Genomic DNA, 21,119 nt, shown 5'->3' on the forward strand with positions numbered 1-21,119 from the left:
CCATTTTTACCCCCCCCCCCGGATTTTTACCCCCGGAATTTTACTCCCCGGATTTTTACCCCCGGAATTTTACCCCCTGGCCAGATATATATTAGTGAGAATGATTAATTATCTTCATTTTGTTTTAATTTAATAGTCAACATTTCATCATTAGCCTACTGTATATTAATTATTTGTAACATTAACTAATCGAACAAGTTTTTAATTTTAATTTTGAGATTCTAGTATTAGGATTCAATCTTTGAAGCCAACAGTTGGTTAATATGGCGTATAAACAATCAACTGAATGATAATTGTTTCGAACATTTCTTTACAAAATAAATAAATAAAGATAGGCTATTAAATAATGAAATGTTTACAATTAATTAAAAACAGAAATAAGAAAATCAATCATTCAATTTCCAAAATCGGCCAGGGGGTAAAATTCCGAAGGTAGAAATCCGGGGGTAAAATTCTGGGGGTAAAAATCCGGCCCGTACATCTTTAGTTGTCTAAACGCTAGTTATATGGACAGGGGGTAAAATTCCGGTTTTTATCGCTAATCTAATTAATCACGCTTTGGCTTTTTTCATTAGACTTCCAAATCCGCGGGGGTAAAATTCAGGCCGCGAACAAACTTTTGACCACTCAGCTTACTACGTCACAGTGACTTCAGCTTTGCCCAGGGGGATAAAATTCCGGAGACCCAGTTCATCACCGCTATGACACCCGGCAAGCACTACACCTTGACATGCCGCGATGTCGTCTCACCCGCACCCTCAAGAGCTATCCCCGCTATGCCATAAGGCTTTTTAATACCTTGCCGGATAAGGTGCGGGATATGAACATCACCTCCTTCAAAGCGGCCATCAGAAATAGCTTGGTAGATATGCCACTGTACTCGCTGGAGGAGCTGAGTAAAGAACCGCTAAAAGTTATATAAAAGCCCTTCCTTAAAATGGGGAACACGTTTTATTTACCTTCACAGCCTGATTAAGTTTATATGTATGTAAATAGTAGTGTTTATTTTTAAATGTATATAATAACGCAGTCTATCCGACATTGTCGGTCAACGACGCAGCACACAAGTATCGTAAGGCCTACTAAACGCTTGGTTTTAGTGAATTCCTCCTCTAGGGAATAAGCTACTGTAGGTCTCATGGTTAGACCTAGCTCCGGGACCGATTTACCTTTTCGTTTAGTGCCCAAAAAAATATTTACACAAGGAACTACACTAACACTACAAATGCAGATTCTTATTCCAAACGCCAGGGAGGGGACGAAGGTAGGGAGTTAGGAGACTGGAGACTTGACAACACCGCACCTGCGATCTAACGGTACGTAACGGACCAGCAACCTGTGCCCCGGCAGGCCTGCAGAACCCAATCAACATTCTTTAGACCGACAACCAACTAACCAGTCAGAAGACCAAGATATCGCGTGCTTTTGGTTGATAGCCTTTGATAGTGCATTTCTTTAACATATTGAGTTTGCAAACGAACTTTACAGACCAGAATAAAACAATTCACAAGATATGGAAGATAGCTGGTTCATGATATCGCGTTATTTTGTTTAAAGGTCCACTATTTGTTCAAATACGAACTACATATTTAATATTTTTCTTTCAACCGAAGCATAAAAATACTTCAATGAAAAAAATACCAGAATGACACCATTAAACACAACAAAAGAATTATGTTCTTGACATCACGTTCATTTGAGATATTTTGGTTAAATACAGAGTAGGGTCTACTTGTTTTTTTTTCTACAGAGAATTTTGAAAACTACCAAAATGAACTAATGAATTAATCCACAATGAAACGGGAAAATTTGTTTATAGTGTCGCGTGGCTTTAGTTTAAGGGCCATCTATTGGTTATACCATTGACTAAAATGAACTAAATGAACAGGAATTAATTCACAATGAAACGGGAAAATTTGTTTATAGTGTCGCGTGGCTTTAGTTTAAGGGCCATCTATTGGTTATACCATTGACTAAAATGAACTAAATGAACAGGAATTAATCCACAATGATACGGGAAAATTGGTTTATAGTGTCGCGTGGCTTTAGTTTAAGGGCCATCTATTGGTTATACCATTGACTAAAATGAACTAAATGAACAGGAATTAATCCACATGAAACGGGAAAATTGTTTTATAGTGTCGCGTGGCTTTAGTTTAAGGGCCATCTATTGGTTATACCATTGACTAAAATGAACTAAATGAACAGGAATTAATCCACAATGAAACGGGAAAATTTGTTTATAGAGTCGCGTGGCTTTAGTTTGAGGGCCATCTATTGGTTATACGGAGAAGGCCCCTACCTCTTTTAAATGTTTTTTTCTTACTAAGAAGGTTTAAAACTCAACTACAAAAACCAAAATTAAACTATTTACAAGACGATGAATATACATTATACATGTAGTTGAAAACAAACGCCTCAATAAGTCCAGACCTTTGAAAATTGTTAATTAATACCATCTCTTCATTTTCGTAATTCGTGTTTAACATTCTTACAACTTACAAAAAATCACTGAAAATACAAATTCTAAAATAGGTCACAAATTTTATTTCTAGCAATGCTTTAAATTTACCTACTGAATTCCATTGGTGTAGAAGTACTTGAAAATTGAATTGAAAATGCTGGGAAAATTGTGCGTTATTCAATTCCACTGCTATAAATTAAATCGAAAAGAAATTACGCTTTGTTATTTTGGAATAAAGGACTTATGACTTATGGCTACTGTCTAATTGATAAACAATTTGCAAAACAATGTCATTAATATGTTTCTTACAATATGGCGGCCGTTTTAATTTGTATAGCTTGGATTACTATTAAAAAGAATTGCAAATTTTATAAAAAAAATGTCATGAACACTATCATTTAGTATTTATAATTGCCTTTCAAAGACATCAAGATCAAAAAGAGAGAATAACAAATAGGTGATATATGTAACACGATTTTAGTCGTACATTACTATACAACCTGCCTAGCTTAGTCCGATTTTGCCACATTTTACATTTAAAACGTGTGTTTTTTGGCAGTGAATCACATAAGAACCAGGAGAAATCGTCAAATTAAATTAAAGGTGTAAGACTTTAAAACTAACAGGTAAAACAAATACATCATTAGGTTTATTCATACCTAATTCCAGCAGCCCTCTAAATAGTCTAAATGGATAAAATATATTCAATCTTGAACCATTTTGGGGGGGGGGGGGAAAGTCTAAATAGTCCAGTCAATGAATGATCCAAAAGTAGGTGTAGAGTGCGTGAGCAGGTAACTAAGCGATTCCTTCAGAAACTTGTTCAGGGGGCTTAGGGTGTTAACATACCAAAAGTCCTGACTCCTAGGTGGTGAGCCAGGGGGTGGAGGAGAGAAAGGGGAGGAAAAAGGTACGCATTTTGGGTTTTTTGATCATATCTCGAAAACTATCAACTTTTTGTACACTATAGTAAATTATAAAATTGAAGAAGATTAAATATTCTACAAGAAAAGTATATAATGTGTTTATTTTGGTTCAACAGATTACGAGTTATAACTTATTTAATTGATATCTTATTAAAATACTCCTTCCATAAGAAATACATGTAAATTAGTATGCGAAATGGGGCGAATCCTATCCACCCAAAGGAAATATAACTGATATTCTGGAAATCTTGACAAAATTTCCAGTAATTTGACACTTTAATCATGAAATTTTGTCAAAAATTAAAGCGAGGGTGAGCGTTTAAAAATGGGATGATTTAAGGTTTTTTTGTTTATATTTCCAATAAAAAAACACCAAAACTCGACATTTTGTTACCTCGCCCTCGCCTTAATTTTGGATCAATTTTAATGATTAAAGTGTCAAATTACTGGAAATTTTGTCAAGATTTCCAGAATATCATTTATATTTCCTTCGGGCGGATAGGATTCGCCCCATTTTGCATACTAATTTACATGTATTTCTTATGGAAGGAGATTTTAATAAGATATAAATTAAATAAGTTATAACTCGTAATCTGTTGAACCAAAATAAACACATTATATACTTTTCTTGTAGAAAATTTAATCTTCTTTAATTTTATAATTTACTATAGTATACAAAAAGTTGATAGTTTTCGAGTTATAATCAAAAAACCCAAAATGCGTACCTTTCTCCCCCCCTTTTTCCCCCCTCCACCCCCTGGCTCACCACCTAGGAGTCAGGACTTTTGGTATGTTAACACCCTAAGCCTCCTGAACAAGTTTCTGAAGGAATCGCTTAGTTACCTGCTCACGCACTCTACACCTCATTCATTGACTGGACTAAAACGTTGAAGGAATTTCTAGGGTAATTAAACTTTTTGGTAAGTGATTTTTAAGATTTCTGGACCCATGTATTGTGGGGATAGCTAGAATATTTGTGAACGGTGCTAGCTAGTTATTTGTAATTCGATTTTTTTTATACTTTGTGTCGTTTGATGATAAGTTTTAAATACTAAATGAAAGTGTTCCTGACATTTTATCATGAAATTGGCCACTTTTGTAGCTTAAGTTATGAAAATGAAAATTGCACCCATTTTTAAACCAAATTAATATTGTTGGTAATTATTATTTCGCAAATAGCTTTTTGCTACTTATGGTATACCAAATTTCACACATACATCTTTAATACGTAGCTTTAGAGATATGCATTTTATATACCAAAAATTAAATGACGAATATCTCGCTAACGTGGCATTTTTTGAAAAATATACTTGATTTTCAATTTATTTTTACCCATAAAACCATTTCCCGGAGTTTCGCGGTTTATTTACGTGATATCCTGTATATCCTGAATCAAGAATTATTTCCCCCTACAAATATACCTTTGAAAATCGGCTGTTTTGCACTGTTTACGAATCGCAAAATAGTGAGTTCTTGCAGTCATTCCCATCCCCAAAACTCTTTTCCTTGTACTGTTCTACTTTATCGTACGGTACTTAATCGTACTCCACATTTGCAGCCTACAAAAAACCGAATAGTAAGCTCGGTACATTCAGACGAGGTTGTATACGTTTGAAAATAAGTTGGTAACGCTGGTTGGAAATACTCGCTTAACTTAAATCAGCTGTTATGCGTATTGTTACACTTCATTGTTGTTTAATGTTTATCGTCAAGAACCGTTTACACTTGGGGTCTATATTATTTTTCCTACAGTTAACTGACAAAGTGGGCTTCCTTGCACTGATTATAGCACGCAAAGTAGCTAATTGCTGTATATACTTACTTTTGTCACATACATTTGTTGCCGCTCTCCAGTAGTCCAACTAAACAACACAAAACAGTGTTCTTTTATTGGGTACGTAATACGTGTACACTTGGAAATAAGTTGGCAACAAAGATACTACGACTACAATCAGCTGGTGCAGTGTTTTAAAGCCTTTTGAATTTGGATACTACGACTTAACACGTTGTTTCGTGTTAACATTCTATTTTCGTTCAAACTCGGATTTAACATAACCTAAAACGTGTTGTATAGTGTTTGAAAGACTAATTATGTATATGCTTTATAGTAACTGTAGGAAAAATATAATGTGTATCACAAGCGCAAAGTGCCTGTGCTGCGCACGAGAGAAATGTTTACGCACGAGCCGCATTAAGATACACAGATAACTATTTTAATTAATACGATAGCATAATATATTTGACTGTCGTTGACAGTTGTTGAGGCCTACTGAACAATGTTATTGAGTTATCTAAAGAATACTTATGTAAAATGAATTGTGATCAATCAAATGAATTGGTGAATACATCTATGCATGTTTTTGCTGTAATTATTAAATCTAAGATGTACTAGAAACCTACATGTCGAAAGCAGTATTCAGATCAATTTTTAAGCTATAAACCACTCTTCATAATTTAAACTATAAGTTTAGAGTTTACTTACGTAAAGTTTCCAAGTAACTTTTTTTATTAAACTGCATTGTAGAGAAAACCTAATTTTGCATATATAATTAAATTATAACTCGAGATAAAATTTAATTTCTTAGGGTTTAAGGTTGTGAAATGAATAAGTGACAATCGTAAACAGTCGTCTAACTATGTATTGTCTTATCTCGTATTACGTTTTATTATTATTCCACGTATACATAATAATACACCTACTGCACAGGCCTGAATTGAGTTATTGTAATGGAAATTAATTTAAAAAAAACCATTACAATGTTTATTTTTGAAACCAGAAAGTCTAGGTTGTGGTTTTCTATCCCCAAACAAGATGAAACATTTAGCTAGGCAAGGTTCTCACGAATGACTTATCTAGCTGACTACTGTATATACGGAAAGTAAATAAAAGATACGTCTTATAACACTTAAAACATATATTTACGCTTATACTGTTACTCACAAGACGGTAAATATACAAAAAAGATGGCAAGTGGTGATCGATTTCGATTATTCGCCTATTGGGTCTGATGATGATTGGAGTGTCCAATCGAAATCGATCACCACTTACCCTTTTTACCACTTATACCTTTTTTGTATATTTACCGTCTTGTGAGTAACAGTATAAGCGTAAATAAATGTTTTAAGTGTTATAAGACGTATCTTTTATTTAATTTCCGTAAATTTAATAACACGTACAATGGTATTCAAGAAGTTATTTACTGTATATAGTCTGTTACTAGGTAGCGGACCACAGGACCAAAGAAAAATAAATACGAAAATAAATGATCATCATGACTATAATGATGATATTTTGTTTGGATTCCGTTATTGTAAAATGGCGTTATTAATTGAAAGAAAATTAGCAATGTTCTAAATTGCATACAACTTATTGTGTATTACTCGTACAAGTCCAACAATACGAATAAACAAAACATATATTGATAACCGACTAAGAGGTTTCTAAAATAATTTGATATTGGCCTATAACCTCTTAGCAATGATGTTTTTTTCAACCAAACTTTATAATAGTTTAATTGATGGTTTGTTAGCTGAACTTCATTATTCTAGTGCAATTATTTTAGTTTCGAAAAACTTCAATAATTGTCTAAAACATCGTTATTGTCCAAAACATCAATGTAACAAAAACATCAGTCACTTACCATCGACGCAAAAACATCAAATATTTACAACGAAACATCGACGTATCAAAAAAATCGATGTATCGAAAACATCGTTCACTAGTCAATGCAAGTCAGCTAGATATATCGCTCGAGTGAACCGGTATGTCGCCGGGTTACGAGGAATGCTAGTCAATGCAAGTCAGCTAAATATATCGCTCGTGTGAACCCTGCCGGGTTAATTTAAGATTTTCAATAGTCAATTAGCTTTGATAGTACGACATTTCATTCATATGTTGGTGTTGAAGTCGTTTCCAGTTTTACAATTAAAATTGATGTAGTCGAAACGAGCTTCTGGTGGATTGTGTTGCTACAGTATCAATGAATGATTTCTGTGGTCACATTATGAGTGGTTCATTGTGTAATTTTCTATCTGAATAAGAATTGGCTTCATCTATTCCATGTAGATGGGATTTTACCTATTCATGGGTGAATGGATTCAGATAGATGAGCGTGGAATGTGTCAATAATCTCTAATGATTTGTTAATTTATTGTTTGGACTATGACCCCATATCTGTATGGTACCGCCACCACCTCCAGTATCCCAACCCAAACCTCCAGTCACCTTATGTCTGCTGCATGAGATATGTACACGTCCCGAATACGTACCTATCAGATAGTATTAAATATGTATTTGATATTGTATATTGCAGAAGTAATGTATATGGTACCTATCTGAGATGTATTTCGTATTTGTGTCATGTGGGATCTTTCGACTGGCCAGGTCTTGCAGAGTTCAACGCCCAATAGAAACTCACCCAGCCGCACTAATTAGGATCGGCTGGTCGCGCCTCAAACGGTGTCCGGAAAGATGATGATGAGGACAAGGTGAGCAAACAGAGCCTATCTATCTATAGTCCGTCTGTTTGGCTATTAAACCCAGTGGATTAGGTTAAAGTAGTTTGGATATAGTTCAACTCATCTCTCCCTCCTCCGAGTCACACCCCTATTTGTCCGGAATTTTCCCTGTCCTCAACTTTCCTTATCCTCATCTTTCCTGAGCTCATGAACATAGTGATATCGAAAGTGCAAACATATTTTTATTGATGGAATTTTGCCGATCTGCGGAAAATGTCATCATTTCTAATAGTCTTGCATGCGGTACTCAGGATACCGCATGAAAGGCTGCAGATTCATCACTTCAGAGTTACCGTCACTTTCTCTGATGGTAAATCTGCAGTTATGAACAAACTTATGCGGCAATTGGATCTCTGACATAAAGTCTAAAAAAAATAAGATATTTCAGTTATAAGTGTGGCTGAATGTACAGTTTAAGGTAGGATGTTAACCGCCGCATAGTTACATGTTAACAAAAATACTAACGTATTCGCGGATAACGTCCAAAACAATCTTATCATCCTAATCATTAGTAGCAAGTTTACGAATACAAACTTGTTCGAGGATACTAACATGTTAAAAATATTAGTTTCTTTGGAAATACCAACATATTCGTAAATAATAACATGTTTATAAATACTACCATGTTCAAGGATAGTAAAATTGTCACGAATACTAACGTTTTCAAGATACTTCAAATATAAGATGTTTACAAGTAGTAACATGTTCACAAATACTACTAACACGGCAGTACTATTAAGTTCACATATTGAAAACAATCATAAATACTAACAAATAATAACGGATATATTACTTGTTCACAAAGTCTGCAATTTCAAAAAAATGGTCCGTAAAAGTTCACGAGTATCTTAACTCAGAGACCACGTCGCCGTGATGAGGGGAGATTGTTTATAACAGTACTGTATCTCCGAAACTTCGCCTCGGCATCCTACATAGTTTGGACATCGCGACCTAGTATTGTATAGCTGCCGTGGAAGTCTATATATTTCATTTAATATTATTTTAGAACTAGTTTGGTATAGTCTGCGGAACATTAAATAACCCCAACCGCAGAAACCTGCAGACCAAGCGAACTTCAGCAAGAATAGTTTGCTTCTATATTGACACTGAGTCATTGTATAGTTTGCTTCTATGTGGACACTGAGTCATTGTATAGTTTGCTTCTATGAGGATACTGAGTCATTGTATAGTTTGCTTCTATATTGACACTGAGTCATTATATAGTTTGCTTCTATGTGGACACTGAGTCATTGTATAGTTTGCTTCTATGTGGACACTGAGTCATTGTATAGTTTGCTTCTATGAGGATACTGAGTCATTGTATAGTTTGCTTCTATGTGGACACTGAGTCATTGTATAGTTTGCTTCTATGAGGATACTGAGTCATTGTATAGTTTGCTTCTATATTGACACTGAGTCATTGTATAGTTTGCTTCTATGTGGACACTGAGTCATTATATAGTTTGCTTCTATGGACAGAGTCATCATTGGCAAATAACAACAGCTTTCACTGAGACGGGAGGGGGGGGAGTGGTAGTAGCGCGTCCATTGCATGTGTGTAGGGCCTACACGCTTTCTGGCGCCCCACTTACTGGGGGTACAATCAGCTCAGTCTAATACACGAGTCCATTCTCAATGGGAATGACAGGGTGTTCTTACATAAAGACTTTATAACTTCGAAAACTTGGAAAAGTTTCAAAATTCAACTTGCAAGCAAGGTTTGATGCCAAAATGTACCTAAAATACTTAAAAATTGTCATCCTTCTTCAAGGTTTTCACAAACTTTGTCCATATGGCATAAACTGGTTATGTGGAATAACACTTTTTAAAGTGATTTTTTTCATCACAATTTAATGATTGAGGGGTGTATGCCTTATCATTTAACTCTCGTAGGGATATTTACAGTGGACATAAGTGTATTTTTAAAATGAAATGAAATGAAAATCGTTTATTTTTTCACGCAAAGTTAGGGCCACATGGCCCTTTCTTACACTTAACCTGACATTCAAAAATATAACAAAATAATATTATATCTAGATAACGAAATGTCGTAAAAATTTTGCGTTTTACTAATCGCGATGTTAAATGTCCACAATTTTCGCTTAGAAAATAATGATGTTAAATAACTGACCAAAATAACCACGTACATTAAAAGGTTTTCAGGTTTACTGACAGATCAAAACGGCCATGTAGCCTACCAGAGTGATTGGATAGGTTTACTGACAGATCAAAATGACCATGTAGCCTACCAGAGTGATTGGAGAGGTTTACTCGCTAATCAATTTTAGATGTTCACGTACATGAGGAACTTTTATAGGATTGCTAAGCAAAATCACCACGTAGGTTAGGTTTATGTGTTCACCCGGGAGAAAAATTAATTACCTGCGCCAGAAATGCAAGTTATTTGCCAGTTGTGGGCTTTTTAGTCACCTTTCAATTTATCCGTTGAAGATTTGACTATCACCTACATTCAAGCCGAGAACAAACTCATAACAAATAGTAATTTCACAATCAACCCCTCCGGCCTCCGGGCAATGAATACGCAAAGCTTTAGTAAATGGCGATACGTCAATGATGTAGATACTGTATCCCATATCGATGGCCACGGCTCCATAACCGGCTCCTCACTCAACTATCAGGCATTGACCTTATGAGGCTGGTCGCTTGGTCACTGTACGCCCAACGGTAAATCCGAGATTCCACGACTTTAAACATTGAAAATGACATGATAGCGATCTGAGTTGCTGAGTGATGAAAGTCAAAAGGTCACCGGTTCGAAACTGGACCAAGCTGTCCTTAATCATTGGGTGATGTGATGCTGGCAAGAGAAGCTGGTAACAAAGCTACATAAGTCATCTCCATTCTAAACCCATCCTTCGCTCATGGTGTTCAAATCTACCCAGTTACGTATCCATGTCAGCTAGACATGGGTAATGGCAATTCCCTTAATTAAACTACTATAAAATATACACAAAGTGGCCTACAGCAAGTGGGTATTTTCATTTTTGTGTTGTAACTACGGGGTTCTTGATTGAATGCAATTGCAACGACTCGACGAAAATGTGTGTGGTCTGAAATTGACCGTGACGAATGTGGAGGTCCATCTCCGGAAGGCACACCGAGCAGTACCAAAAGTACTATGCAGTTTCATACAACGGTAGAGTGTATTTTGTGTATCTAGTTTGTGATATTGTATCAGCTTTTTAACATTTTGGGAGCGATAAAGATGGTAAATAATTTTTTCCAAGATTTTAAACACTTGCTTAACAATCTAAACCACAATCGTTGTACGATTCTTTAATACAGGGCGTTTATAAAAGAATCATCAGGTTTTAATGGCATGTACCACATTCAATTCTCGACCCACGTTAATATTTGAAACATGGCCTTTTAAAAGCACGTTTCCAAGTTCTACAATCAGCTGTTCAATAATCAGTCTTGGTTTTTTCTTGGACGTGTTTGCATCATTTTTAAAATGATTACGATTCAAGAAAAAACATGTTGACGATAGTGACTTGACCCTTCTAAAATGGCCCCCTAGATCTCCTGATCTTACGGTGTGGGGTGTTTTGTATGGGGCTGGCTATAGCCCCATATTTTATGTAAGAGACAAAGTTTATGTACCGCCAATGCCAATGCCTCAAACGCTTCTCCGCTTCAAGGCTTCGTGGACGAATTTGCAATGCCGTAGAATCAATCAACCTTGCGGTGCTAGCCGGTGTATGGGACAATTTACAGCATATATTGGAAACTTGCTCCACGGCTAATGGACGGCACATTGAGCACTTGTAAGGGTATCTATGACAAATTTAAGAGTTCTCCTTTCTGTTTATATATATTATATCCGTATTTTTTAACATTAACGTCAATAAAAGGGTTTAAAACCTGATGTTTTTTTATAAACGCCCTGTATTTTTGCTTTGCTAAACAAATTTAATAAACTATAGTAATTAAGGTACATTCTTAGATTGTGTGGCTTTGTCATTGACTAAGATCATATGTTTCATTAGTCAGAACTATCAAATTTATTTACCCCAATGTTCACGAACATTTAGATCCAGGTTCCAACCACCAAAAAGCTACCGGTTTTCTTTACTCAGGATCGAACCGGCAACCCGCTGATTACCAAACCATCACTAGATCACTACTCAACTGTCCAGCTGTTCATACATGTCTTATATTACCACACGTGATTAGTTTTATAACAAAACCATATCAATTGAGATTTCAAAAAAAATATTTCTCTCCTTTCTACACAGCTACAGCACTGCTAAAACTGCATTAATGACGCAATCTTAATAATGAACACTAAACATTAATTATGATAACAGTAAGTTAAGAAATAGCCAGGCAATATTTTAAACCCCTATTTGACTTTTTAATGGCGTCCGACTACAAAATGTATGGCTTCTGTCGACTTTTTCTCTGGAAAAATAAATTTAAACATACATTTTGTCCTTAAAACACGCAATGTTATAAAACAGACATCAGTGTAGTATTTACCAAACTGAATAAGCGATGGCAGGCGCAGTATTATATTAAGTTCCACATAGCACGAGGAATTAAACAACATTACGCTATGGGCAGTTGTAGGCATCAATACAATTTTTTCAGCAATTCAGCTGTTGACATGCTAGGGCTAAGGCGAGCGCCGAGCACGCGAGCGAGGGCGGGGAAACAGCACTGATTTCATGTTCCTATATACCTATATATATATTATGGTTGTCAAATTGCCTGCTAGCTACTAATACACAGACATCAGTCAATCAGTCAACATCGGTAGTGCCAGTATCCTATTATTTGATACTATATCGTGGGTTGTCTACTGTGACTATAGTTTATTGCTGCTGTTGGCAAATATTTTATCTGGTGCCAAAAACTGCGACAGGTCAATGCAATGTAGAAAAAACTTAGGGTTGAAAAAAGTGTCTACTTGCTTGCATGACATATAACAGGTGAAATGGAAGGTTTTTTGGACAACTGGACACGGTTCTAGATGTTAAAAATGGGTTAAAGCGTTAAAGTCACCAAACGTTAGGAGATATAGCCGTAGCTTACGGTGTTGAAATCCATGAATGCAAGTTCACCATCGTTTAATTTTTAATACATGTCTACTTGCTCATGACAAAAAACAGGTGTAATGGGAGGTTTTTGGATAGTTGGTCACAGTTCTAGTTTCAGACATTATAATGGCTTTAGAAAGTCACTAAACTAGGAGGATATGGGTCGTAGCCTGCAATATTTTTTTGAATGCAATCGCCATAGTTAGTTTTTAAAATATCTACTTGTTCATGACAAATAAAAGGGTAAATGGGAGTTTTCGCACACAAAGCTTTAGAAAGTTGCCAAACGGCTTTTGGAAGGATATGGAGTCCACAGTATGTTTTGAAATTCATGAATGCAATCGTCATAGTATAATTTTTTAAATGTCTACTTGCTCATGACAAACAACAGGTGAAATGGGAGTTTTAGGACAAATAGGTACAGTTTTATGCGTTAAAAATGGCTTTATAAAGTCACCAAACTGCTTTGAAAATTCAAAATTTTCCCGGGGAAGGGCCTCCTGATCCCCCTCCTTTATTGGGGGTTCTCCACACTCCCCAAGCTCCCCGGTAGCCCCCCCCCTTGACAAGGTCCTAGAACCGCCACTGATCACGACGTTTCGGGATCTGGAATCTCATCTCGTCAACTGGTGAAATAATATCTAAAACTTATCAAGATACTTTCCCACCTGAAGACGGGAGATCGCAAAAAAATGACTTCAAATCAAGAAAATGCCAAATAAGTTACCCTTGCAAAATATTGTAATTCCCCGTTAACAATGTTTTAAAACGCCTGCAAACAATCACAAATATTCTACAGATATGATCAAGGAAAGCTTTAAAATGAGCATTCCAAAGTTCGTGATAGTGTTCGCCTTCAAATCTGAAGTTTGCTGGTTCGAGCCCAAGCGAGATGTCATTTGTTTATCAATAGCCTAATATTTTCTAGCTAAAAGTCGGTGTTTGTATCAAGACCTAGGGTGTGGACTATTTCCTTAAAAGACGCAAAAGTGTCATTTGCCACAAAACTTTATACCTACCTTTGAGGGATGGTGTCAGGGTTATATTACGTGTTTTATGGGAAATACCCGTTACTGTACTGTGTCAGTCGTGTAGACTACGTAAACCCGATGACAACACTAGCACACTTTCACTTTCTCTCTACCCGGATCTCTTCTTTGTCATCGGTAGAAAGTGTCATACACTGTGCTCAGTCTATGTTCAATTAAAATGTGGTACAAGAATGCCGTTAAAGGGACAGATTAATGTGAACTTTATTGCCAGACTGGTTTTCAGAATAAAACACATTGTATGCAAGTTGTTAAATTCGTATATGCGCTTGGTATAATATTTTTAATAAGACTCTAACAATGTTTAGTCGGAGATTTTTTCTGTGATATATAAATTCACAACTTTGTGATAGGGTGGGAATTTTTGAACACAATAATCGTAAATATGTGTGTATAAATATTAAGATTAAAGTTAAAGATAACTCACATATCTTGACTGAAATCTCTGTATCAACTAGGCTACTGTAAAGGAATAGATTATCCGATCTCCCCTTCATATCCTCATTATAAACAAAAATAAAACAGCTTGTTTGGCTTAAATGGCTAAATTCATTTTTTACTGCCTTGCTGTATTGATTGGGGCAAATTCAACATATTTACTCAGATTCCTGAGTGGTTTCAAAATCGCAACTTATCCAGTGTTAGTACAATTTTAAAGGATTGTTAAAAATGTCTGATAAATCTTAAGATATGATACCCATTTGGTTCTTCTAGTCTACTGGAAAATAAATAAAAATGTTGTTAATAGACAATCGATTTCGATGACAGGCCTCCACTATATTTGAAATCCTTCTCAAAAGGAGATAGTACATCATAGAGCGTCAAACCGTTGGGCCCGATTTTCGTTGTTTAAATTGGTTGTTGATGCCGAACCCACTACATATCAATAACAGACGAAGATTGGAATGTTCTTAGGGAAGAATAATGAAAGATTTCATATATAGGTATCCGTTATCTCAAGATTGTTTTAACCATAGGTTTAACGGAATATAGACCTCACAATAGACCACAACTTTTTTCTTAGATTATAAACTGTTCGCTTGTTTCAATCCATTACAATTTAAATCCTCTGCATTCCATTGATGTCAGTAAACTGTCTATTGTTCTAACATCGTCAAAATTATCACACAATCACACAGTGGTTTATGCATTATTTAATTATGAATTAATTTCCTATACCGAGAGGAACACGATCTTCAGATACATTTGCTCACTTGTACTTACCAACTAACTACTCTCTCAATCGTGGATTGGCCAGATTTGCAGCGTCTTGAAAACAAAGTCGGATCACAAGATGACTTCAACGAACAGTTGTCTTCCTTCAGAAGGAAATCCTCTAACGTTATCTTTGTTATGCCTGTTTTGTAGCTGATGTATGTTTGTTTTGTTCCTAAATCTGTTTCATTCAACTGCCCAAAAAAAAACCTTTAAAACCTCATTTAAAAATTGATAACAATTACTTAACTCAAGTGACTCAAACTAAATTCTTAGGACTAATAATTGATCAACATTTATCTTGGTTGTACCACATTGATAAACTAAAAAGTAAAATTTGTTCAGGTCTATTTATGCTGCACAACTTGTCTAAACTCTGCTCGTTGAATGTTTTACTGAAGGTTTACTATGCTCACATAAACTCACATATAGCATTCGGCATTGAATTATATGGTGCAACAACCATTCAAAATTTAGATGGTATATTATTTTTACAAAAAAGAGCCATACGTATAATGTTAAACTTAGGAGAAAACCAATCGGCAAAACAGTATTTTGCTAAATTAAATATCTTTACAGTGTATGGATTATATATTTATAAAACTATCATTAATCTAAAAAGTGAAATGAATACACATACACTTCCAAAATTGGGAATGACACATAATTATAATACTCGGCATCGGAACTACCCAGCCATCCAGAAGCATAGTTTAGAGTTTTATAATAAAAAACCCACTGCTGCAGGTACTAGGTTTTTTTATGCTCTGCCTAAAGATTTAATGGAAATTAATAATATTAAGACTTTTAAAAAGAAATTGAAAATATTTATATTAAGCAAATGTTACTACTCATTTAGTGAGCATTTTGATAATATTTTATAGAATTAATTGTATTTATTGACGCCATTCTGCATTTATATTTGTAAAATGTAAATCTTGAATAAAGTGTTTCTGAATCTGAATCTGAATCTGAATTCTTGTTATTCATTCATAGATTTATTGTTGATTGTTGTTATTTTTCACGTAGAACTTAATGTCATCATAGTTTATATAGGCTATTGTTAAATCTTGAGGAGATATTTGTTGTTGTTACTTTCAAAATCTATATGCTTTTTCTGAAGTCCAAATTAATATTAAATATTTTTTGTTATTATCTGTACAATACTTTGTTAATGTTATTATCTGTTATTGTTGTTACGTTGTTGTCTTGTTATTATTTTTTGTTGCAATGCTGCTTTGTTTAATGGTCATTATGTAACTTATCTTGTTATTTTTTTTGTTATCGTTTCATTCTGTTCATGTGCTTAACACACATCTATTTTGTAAATGGTGTATCCGTAGCTATGAATAAATAAATGCAATATTCATCAGTATCGTGCGTGGCAATCATTTATTGGAGGATTTAGGACCAGGATAAATGATACTTCTACATATAAATCATGGACTGAACAAACTACTAATAGATTTTATCACCCTTAGAGACGCGCTGACAATAATTCTAAGGATGTTTCAGAATGTTTTATGTAGAGGAAACAATTACACTGTTTATTTATTATTATAACAAACTTTAAATTAAACTAGTTTAACTGAATACCGCTAACTATTGCTTGCTCTCTTGTATTAACACCAGAGAATAGCCCTTATTCGAAAAGCGTAGTGAAACTCATAAACCCCACTTCATATTTACAATACAATACTATTCAAAGTCAATGTATGGAGCGTATGGCTTCGGTCCTTGAGGTCCCGGGATCAAATCCTGCCAATCGGAAAAGGATTTCATTCAAGTGACGATGCTGCAACCCTCTAGGCCTGGTCTGAAGTAACGTGAAAACAATCCCCTAAAATGAGAAGGTAGGTAAAAAAGTCCATGTACTTACCAGGCTGCACTGGCGAAGAAAGAACGGCCAGAACCACCAACAGTTCCCACATGGCTGTCCTAAGTAGATCTTCAGCACACTGGTGGATCACATCACTTGACTATAGATCACTGTATCACCTCACGAATTTCACCTTTGTTTCCTAAAGTAGGAATAGTAACTCAAGGTTAAAACGTTAAATAAAATAGGGTGATTTAGTTTGATAATACTTCTTACAAAATAAAGTTTGGAAAGCCCATTAATAATTTAGATACGTTGTTCATAAAGTGTTGTTTTATGTAGGAACTTGCGATTTATTAAATCTGTTATGTTAGGTTAGGTTTTAATTTTATAACGGTTTACGACTGAGACGATCTACACTTAAGAACTTGGAAAAAATGTTGATATAGTGCTCAAAGTGTATTTTTAGATACCCTGTTAGTGAAAAATTCACAAAACATTTCCACAAATATGTTTTTCGGTGTACGATGCTAGTACGGACGGAAAATATGTATGTGCATTTTGTATTTGCTATACGCAATTTTACCATTGTCGGGGTCCCTCGATAAGAAGAGGTAAGATATTATTATGAAATAACAATTTTTGTTGGATTTTGTTTTTTGTTGGAAACGTTTTTAACATATCGGATATGTACACACCTTAATTAAAACAATTAGCCTACTTTTCAAAAATGTTTTTAAAATGTTCAGAAGTAAAATGTCCTCTGCTCAGATTATCTTGTCATTACTGTTCTGCCGTGTACAGCGTGTGCGGAAAGAAGTGTCGGATTCTCTTTGTCTTGGGAATAAGGTTTGACAATATATCTTAGTTCATGGGGAGACCAGTTCCTCGAAGAATCAAACAAACGTTTTAACGGAATGTAAAGTTTTTTGTTGCGTATGTTTAAACAAAAACAGCACAAGTCAATTTCTCAGAATAAATAGAATAGATCAATTCTTCTATATCCCAATGGGAAACATAATTTGTTATCTCCTCCGGTAGATATTTTAGGTTTAGTCGACGACGGACAAGGCTCGTCTGGACCTTTCTCTCTCCCCCCTGTAGGAAAAGAAGAATCGGGTACGCTTTGGACTACGACTCCTTTGTGCTCTGGTCACACAAAGATTTAAATCACCTATAATCCGTCCTCTTATTGGCATACTTTCATTGAGAATTGATCATTTATATTTGTCCTAACCCCACACCACAGTTAACCATGTCAAAATTCAACCTAAATAAAATTACATTGGAAAATCGTGAATCATGGCCAAATGAATTATCATGATCCAACAAAGAATATTTTTTATTCATGGATGAGACGTGTTTAATAACTATATAATTATATCAAATTACATAATTATCAGCGATTTGGGGCAGTGGTGATAAGATTGAATGTGATATGTTAAATGTTTTATGGTTGTAGCCTGTATCCCCCTTTTTAAATGACATGGCTGTAGTAACTGCACACAAAATCGATTTAAATTTCATTAATGTTGAAAATATTAAATTTTTTTTATTTATTAGTACATTAATCTCTGTATTTTGGTAGTAGTTCCCAATTCTTAGTTAGCGGTGATAAGATTATAGGCTACTGTTGTGGTGGATCCAATATCAGAGAAGAAAGACTTGTACGGTGGGTAGGGCTGAAGGCGGAACTATTGTAAAACGTTAAATCATATAACACTATCGATCTTTTCCCCGATCAAGACAAACAACCCACAAAATTATAACATAAATGCCCATAACATATAACGGCAACATGTTATCCAACATTTATTTATTTTACCAATAAAAAGAGTTTAATTGCCATATTAGCCTAAATTAGAATTAGAACTATCAACAGCTAGCCCAGGCGGCCGCTCGTTGCGGCGTTCGCGACAAAAATATACCATGACACACTACCGTACATTGGGCCGATCTTTTCTTTGATCTTTCGTCAAAAAACCGCCTCCAGAGCGCTCGTCTCCCTGCTCGTCCTGATGTCTGGTTCGCCATCTGGATCGGTCATACGGACCCCTGACACACCTTCGACCTCCCTTCTCCCTGCTCGGTTCGGGGTGTTGATCGAGGAAAAGATCGATTTTATTGTTAGACTGTAAAATATTATAAGATTTTCTGGTGCGCCGAGTGGTCCCCCGGTAACTCCCACATAGAAGTGTTCAGGATAAATTCTCGAGGACATGAGTTTCAGTTGCAGTATCCCCCCTAGGTATCTCAGCAGCATTTCATTATTGAAGCTGGGCGTAGGTATTAGTTTATATTGATATTAAACATATTAAATCAAATGTTTTTGTTAACACGCTCTTTGAAAAGCTTATTTATCTTCTGGAGCATGTCTTATTTAGTACGAAATCTTGTAATATATAGTTATGGTGTGGTGTATTTAAAATTATGAAATGATAAAATTCAATACATGCATGTATTTTTGGTTGAATTACCCAGTAGGCTCGCAAAATAAAATAGTACAGTATTTGCATTCGATTGTTGTAGTATTATTTAAATTGACTTATGTCTAAAGTCTATTTTTTATAGGATCTATTTAGTCCGATACTTTAATTTCAATTTGACATATGAATTGGTGGATATCATAGATTAGTTTTATTATTACATTAGGATATTGATCTTATATTTATATGAAATACACCATTATTATTTTTTTACAGTAATTGACAAACTCAGCGATTGTAATCCTTGGGACTACAAAGAAATAGTTTACGTAAAATTACTTCATGAGAAGTAGACTTACTTTGGTGAATGTTAGTTCTTTGCAAAACTGTTAGAAAGCTTCAAATGGTTGTTAAACTAAAGTTTCATTTTCTTTAATTTTTTAGTTCTATATTTTATTCGCCTACCACGATTTTAGTAGCTGGTAAATAACTACCTCGTTTAAAGGGATCTGCCGGCTTTTCAATTTACGATATTTGAATACATTTATAACAATAGCTTACCAGTAACCGATATTCGCTCTAACAGTTAATACCGGCTTCGCTAATCACATATTTCGTAAAACCTATTGAACGCTACACATACATGTACAATTCAAAATGAAGTTTGTTGGAACCAACGAGAGTATAATACTGCTAAATCAGCCCTATGGGTGAAGGTGAGATATCTGCGTGAACATTTTTTATAAATAAAAAAACACATAATCAATCAAAAACCATCTAAATTACAATCACTTTAAAATACCTTTTATAAATTAAACTTAGCGCGCACCAAACTAACCACACTACAACGTTCACTACAAGGACACGTTTCAAAACTGACTGAGACTGGCTTCGGCTTCAGTGGCTTCGGAGTCGGTACAGTCTCATCAGTCAGGTACTGAAGGTACAGTCCGCTCACCCACCTTCGGTACATTGACCCATTTATTCACACCTTCCATATAAGATTACAGTTCGCCGCTATAAAAACTAATTAAACTGAGATAGTCTAGTAATAATGGGTTAAGAGGAACAAAACTATCTACAGGTGTTTTATGTAATAAGGATGCCATAGCAGGGCAATATTGTTCAGATATTGATAATGATATGAAAAACTTTATTGTAGTTTAATTAAGACTGGCAATCGCTCTACAACTTACATTACCTATAACAAAACAAATGAAATCGTTAAAAAATAGTCACAAATTTATACATTTTACTTTGCCACAAACATCACGAAATAGACATTATTTAAAAGTAAGCCTAAATTATTTTATCTAGACCTACATGTTTATTTGAAACTATAGGTATTATATGGTATTATCTAACGATTAAATTAATTAATAGTTTTGTTTTTTTGTTAGCCATTTAAGTAACTTAGGTAAATTTCTATCTCCTGTTTCATAATCTTGCAATATGGCTCTTTTAGTCAACAATGCACTTAGCCATCATCAGAACATCACATTCTGTAGTGTATATTTAGTATATTATAGTGTATACTATAACTATATTTTAGTATAGGTTAACCAAAGTTGAAAGATTGGTTTTACAAATACAGTTACAGTTGACAATGTGTCATCTTGGTTTTACATTCATTATTATT

The 21,119-nt window shown here is 34.9% G+C and overlaps 1 protein-coding gene across 1 annotated transcript in view; it reads right to left on the bottom strand.

Moving 5' to 3' along the window:
- The window catches only part of LOC128998763 (uncharacterized), a 41,063-nt gene extending 20,708 nt beyond the window's left edge, over positions 1-20,355 (bottom strand). Inside the window, exons 1-2 of the mRNA XM_054425105.1 lie at positions 20,283-20,355; positions 17,115-17,256 (exon numbers count right to left, since the gene is read on the bottom strand). Coding sequence (XP_054281080.1) covers positions 17,115-17,166 — 52 coding nt within the window. The 5' untranslated portion in view covers positions 17,167-17,256; positions 20,283-20,355. The remainder of the gene's footprint in view (positions 1-17,114; positions 17,257-20,282) is intronic.
- Positions 20,356-21,119: the final 764 nt, after the last annotated feature.

The sequence above is a fragment of the Macrosteles quadrilineatus genome, unplaced genomic scaffold (assembly GCF_028750875.1).
Source record: "Macrosteles quadrilineatus isolate MER2022 unplaced genomic scaffold, UCM_ALF_1.0 Scaffold_7__1_contigs__length_78375512, whole genome shotgun sequence".
NCBI classification, from domain to species: Eukaryota; Metazoa; Arthropoda; class Insecta; order Hemiptera; family Cicadellidae; genus Macrosteles; species Macrosteles quadrilineatus.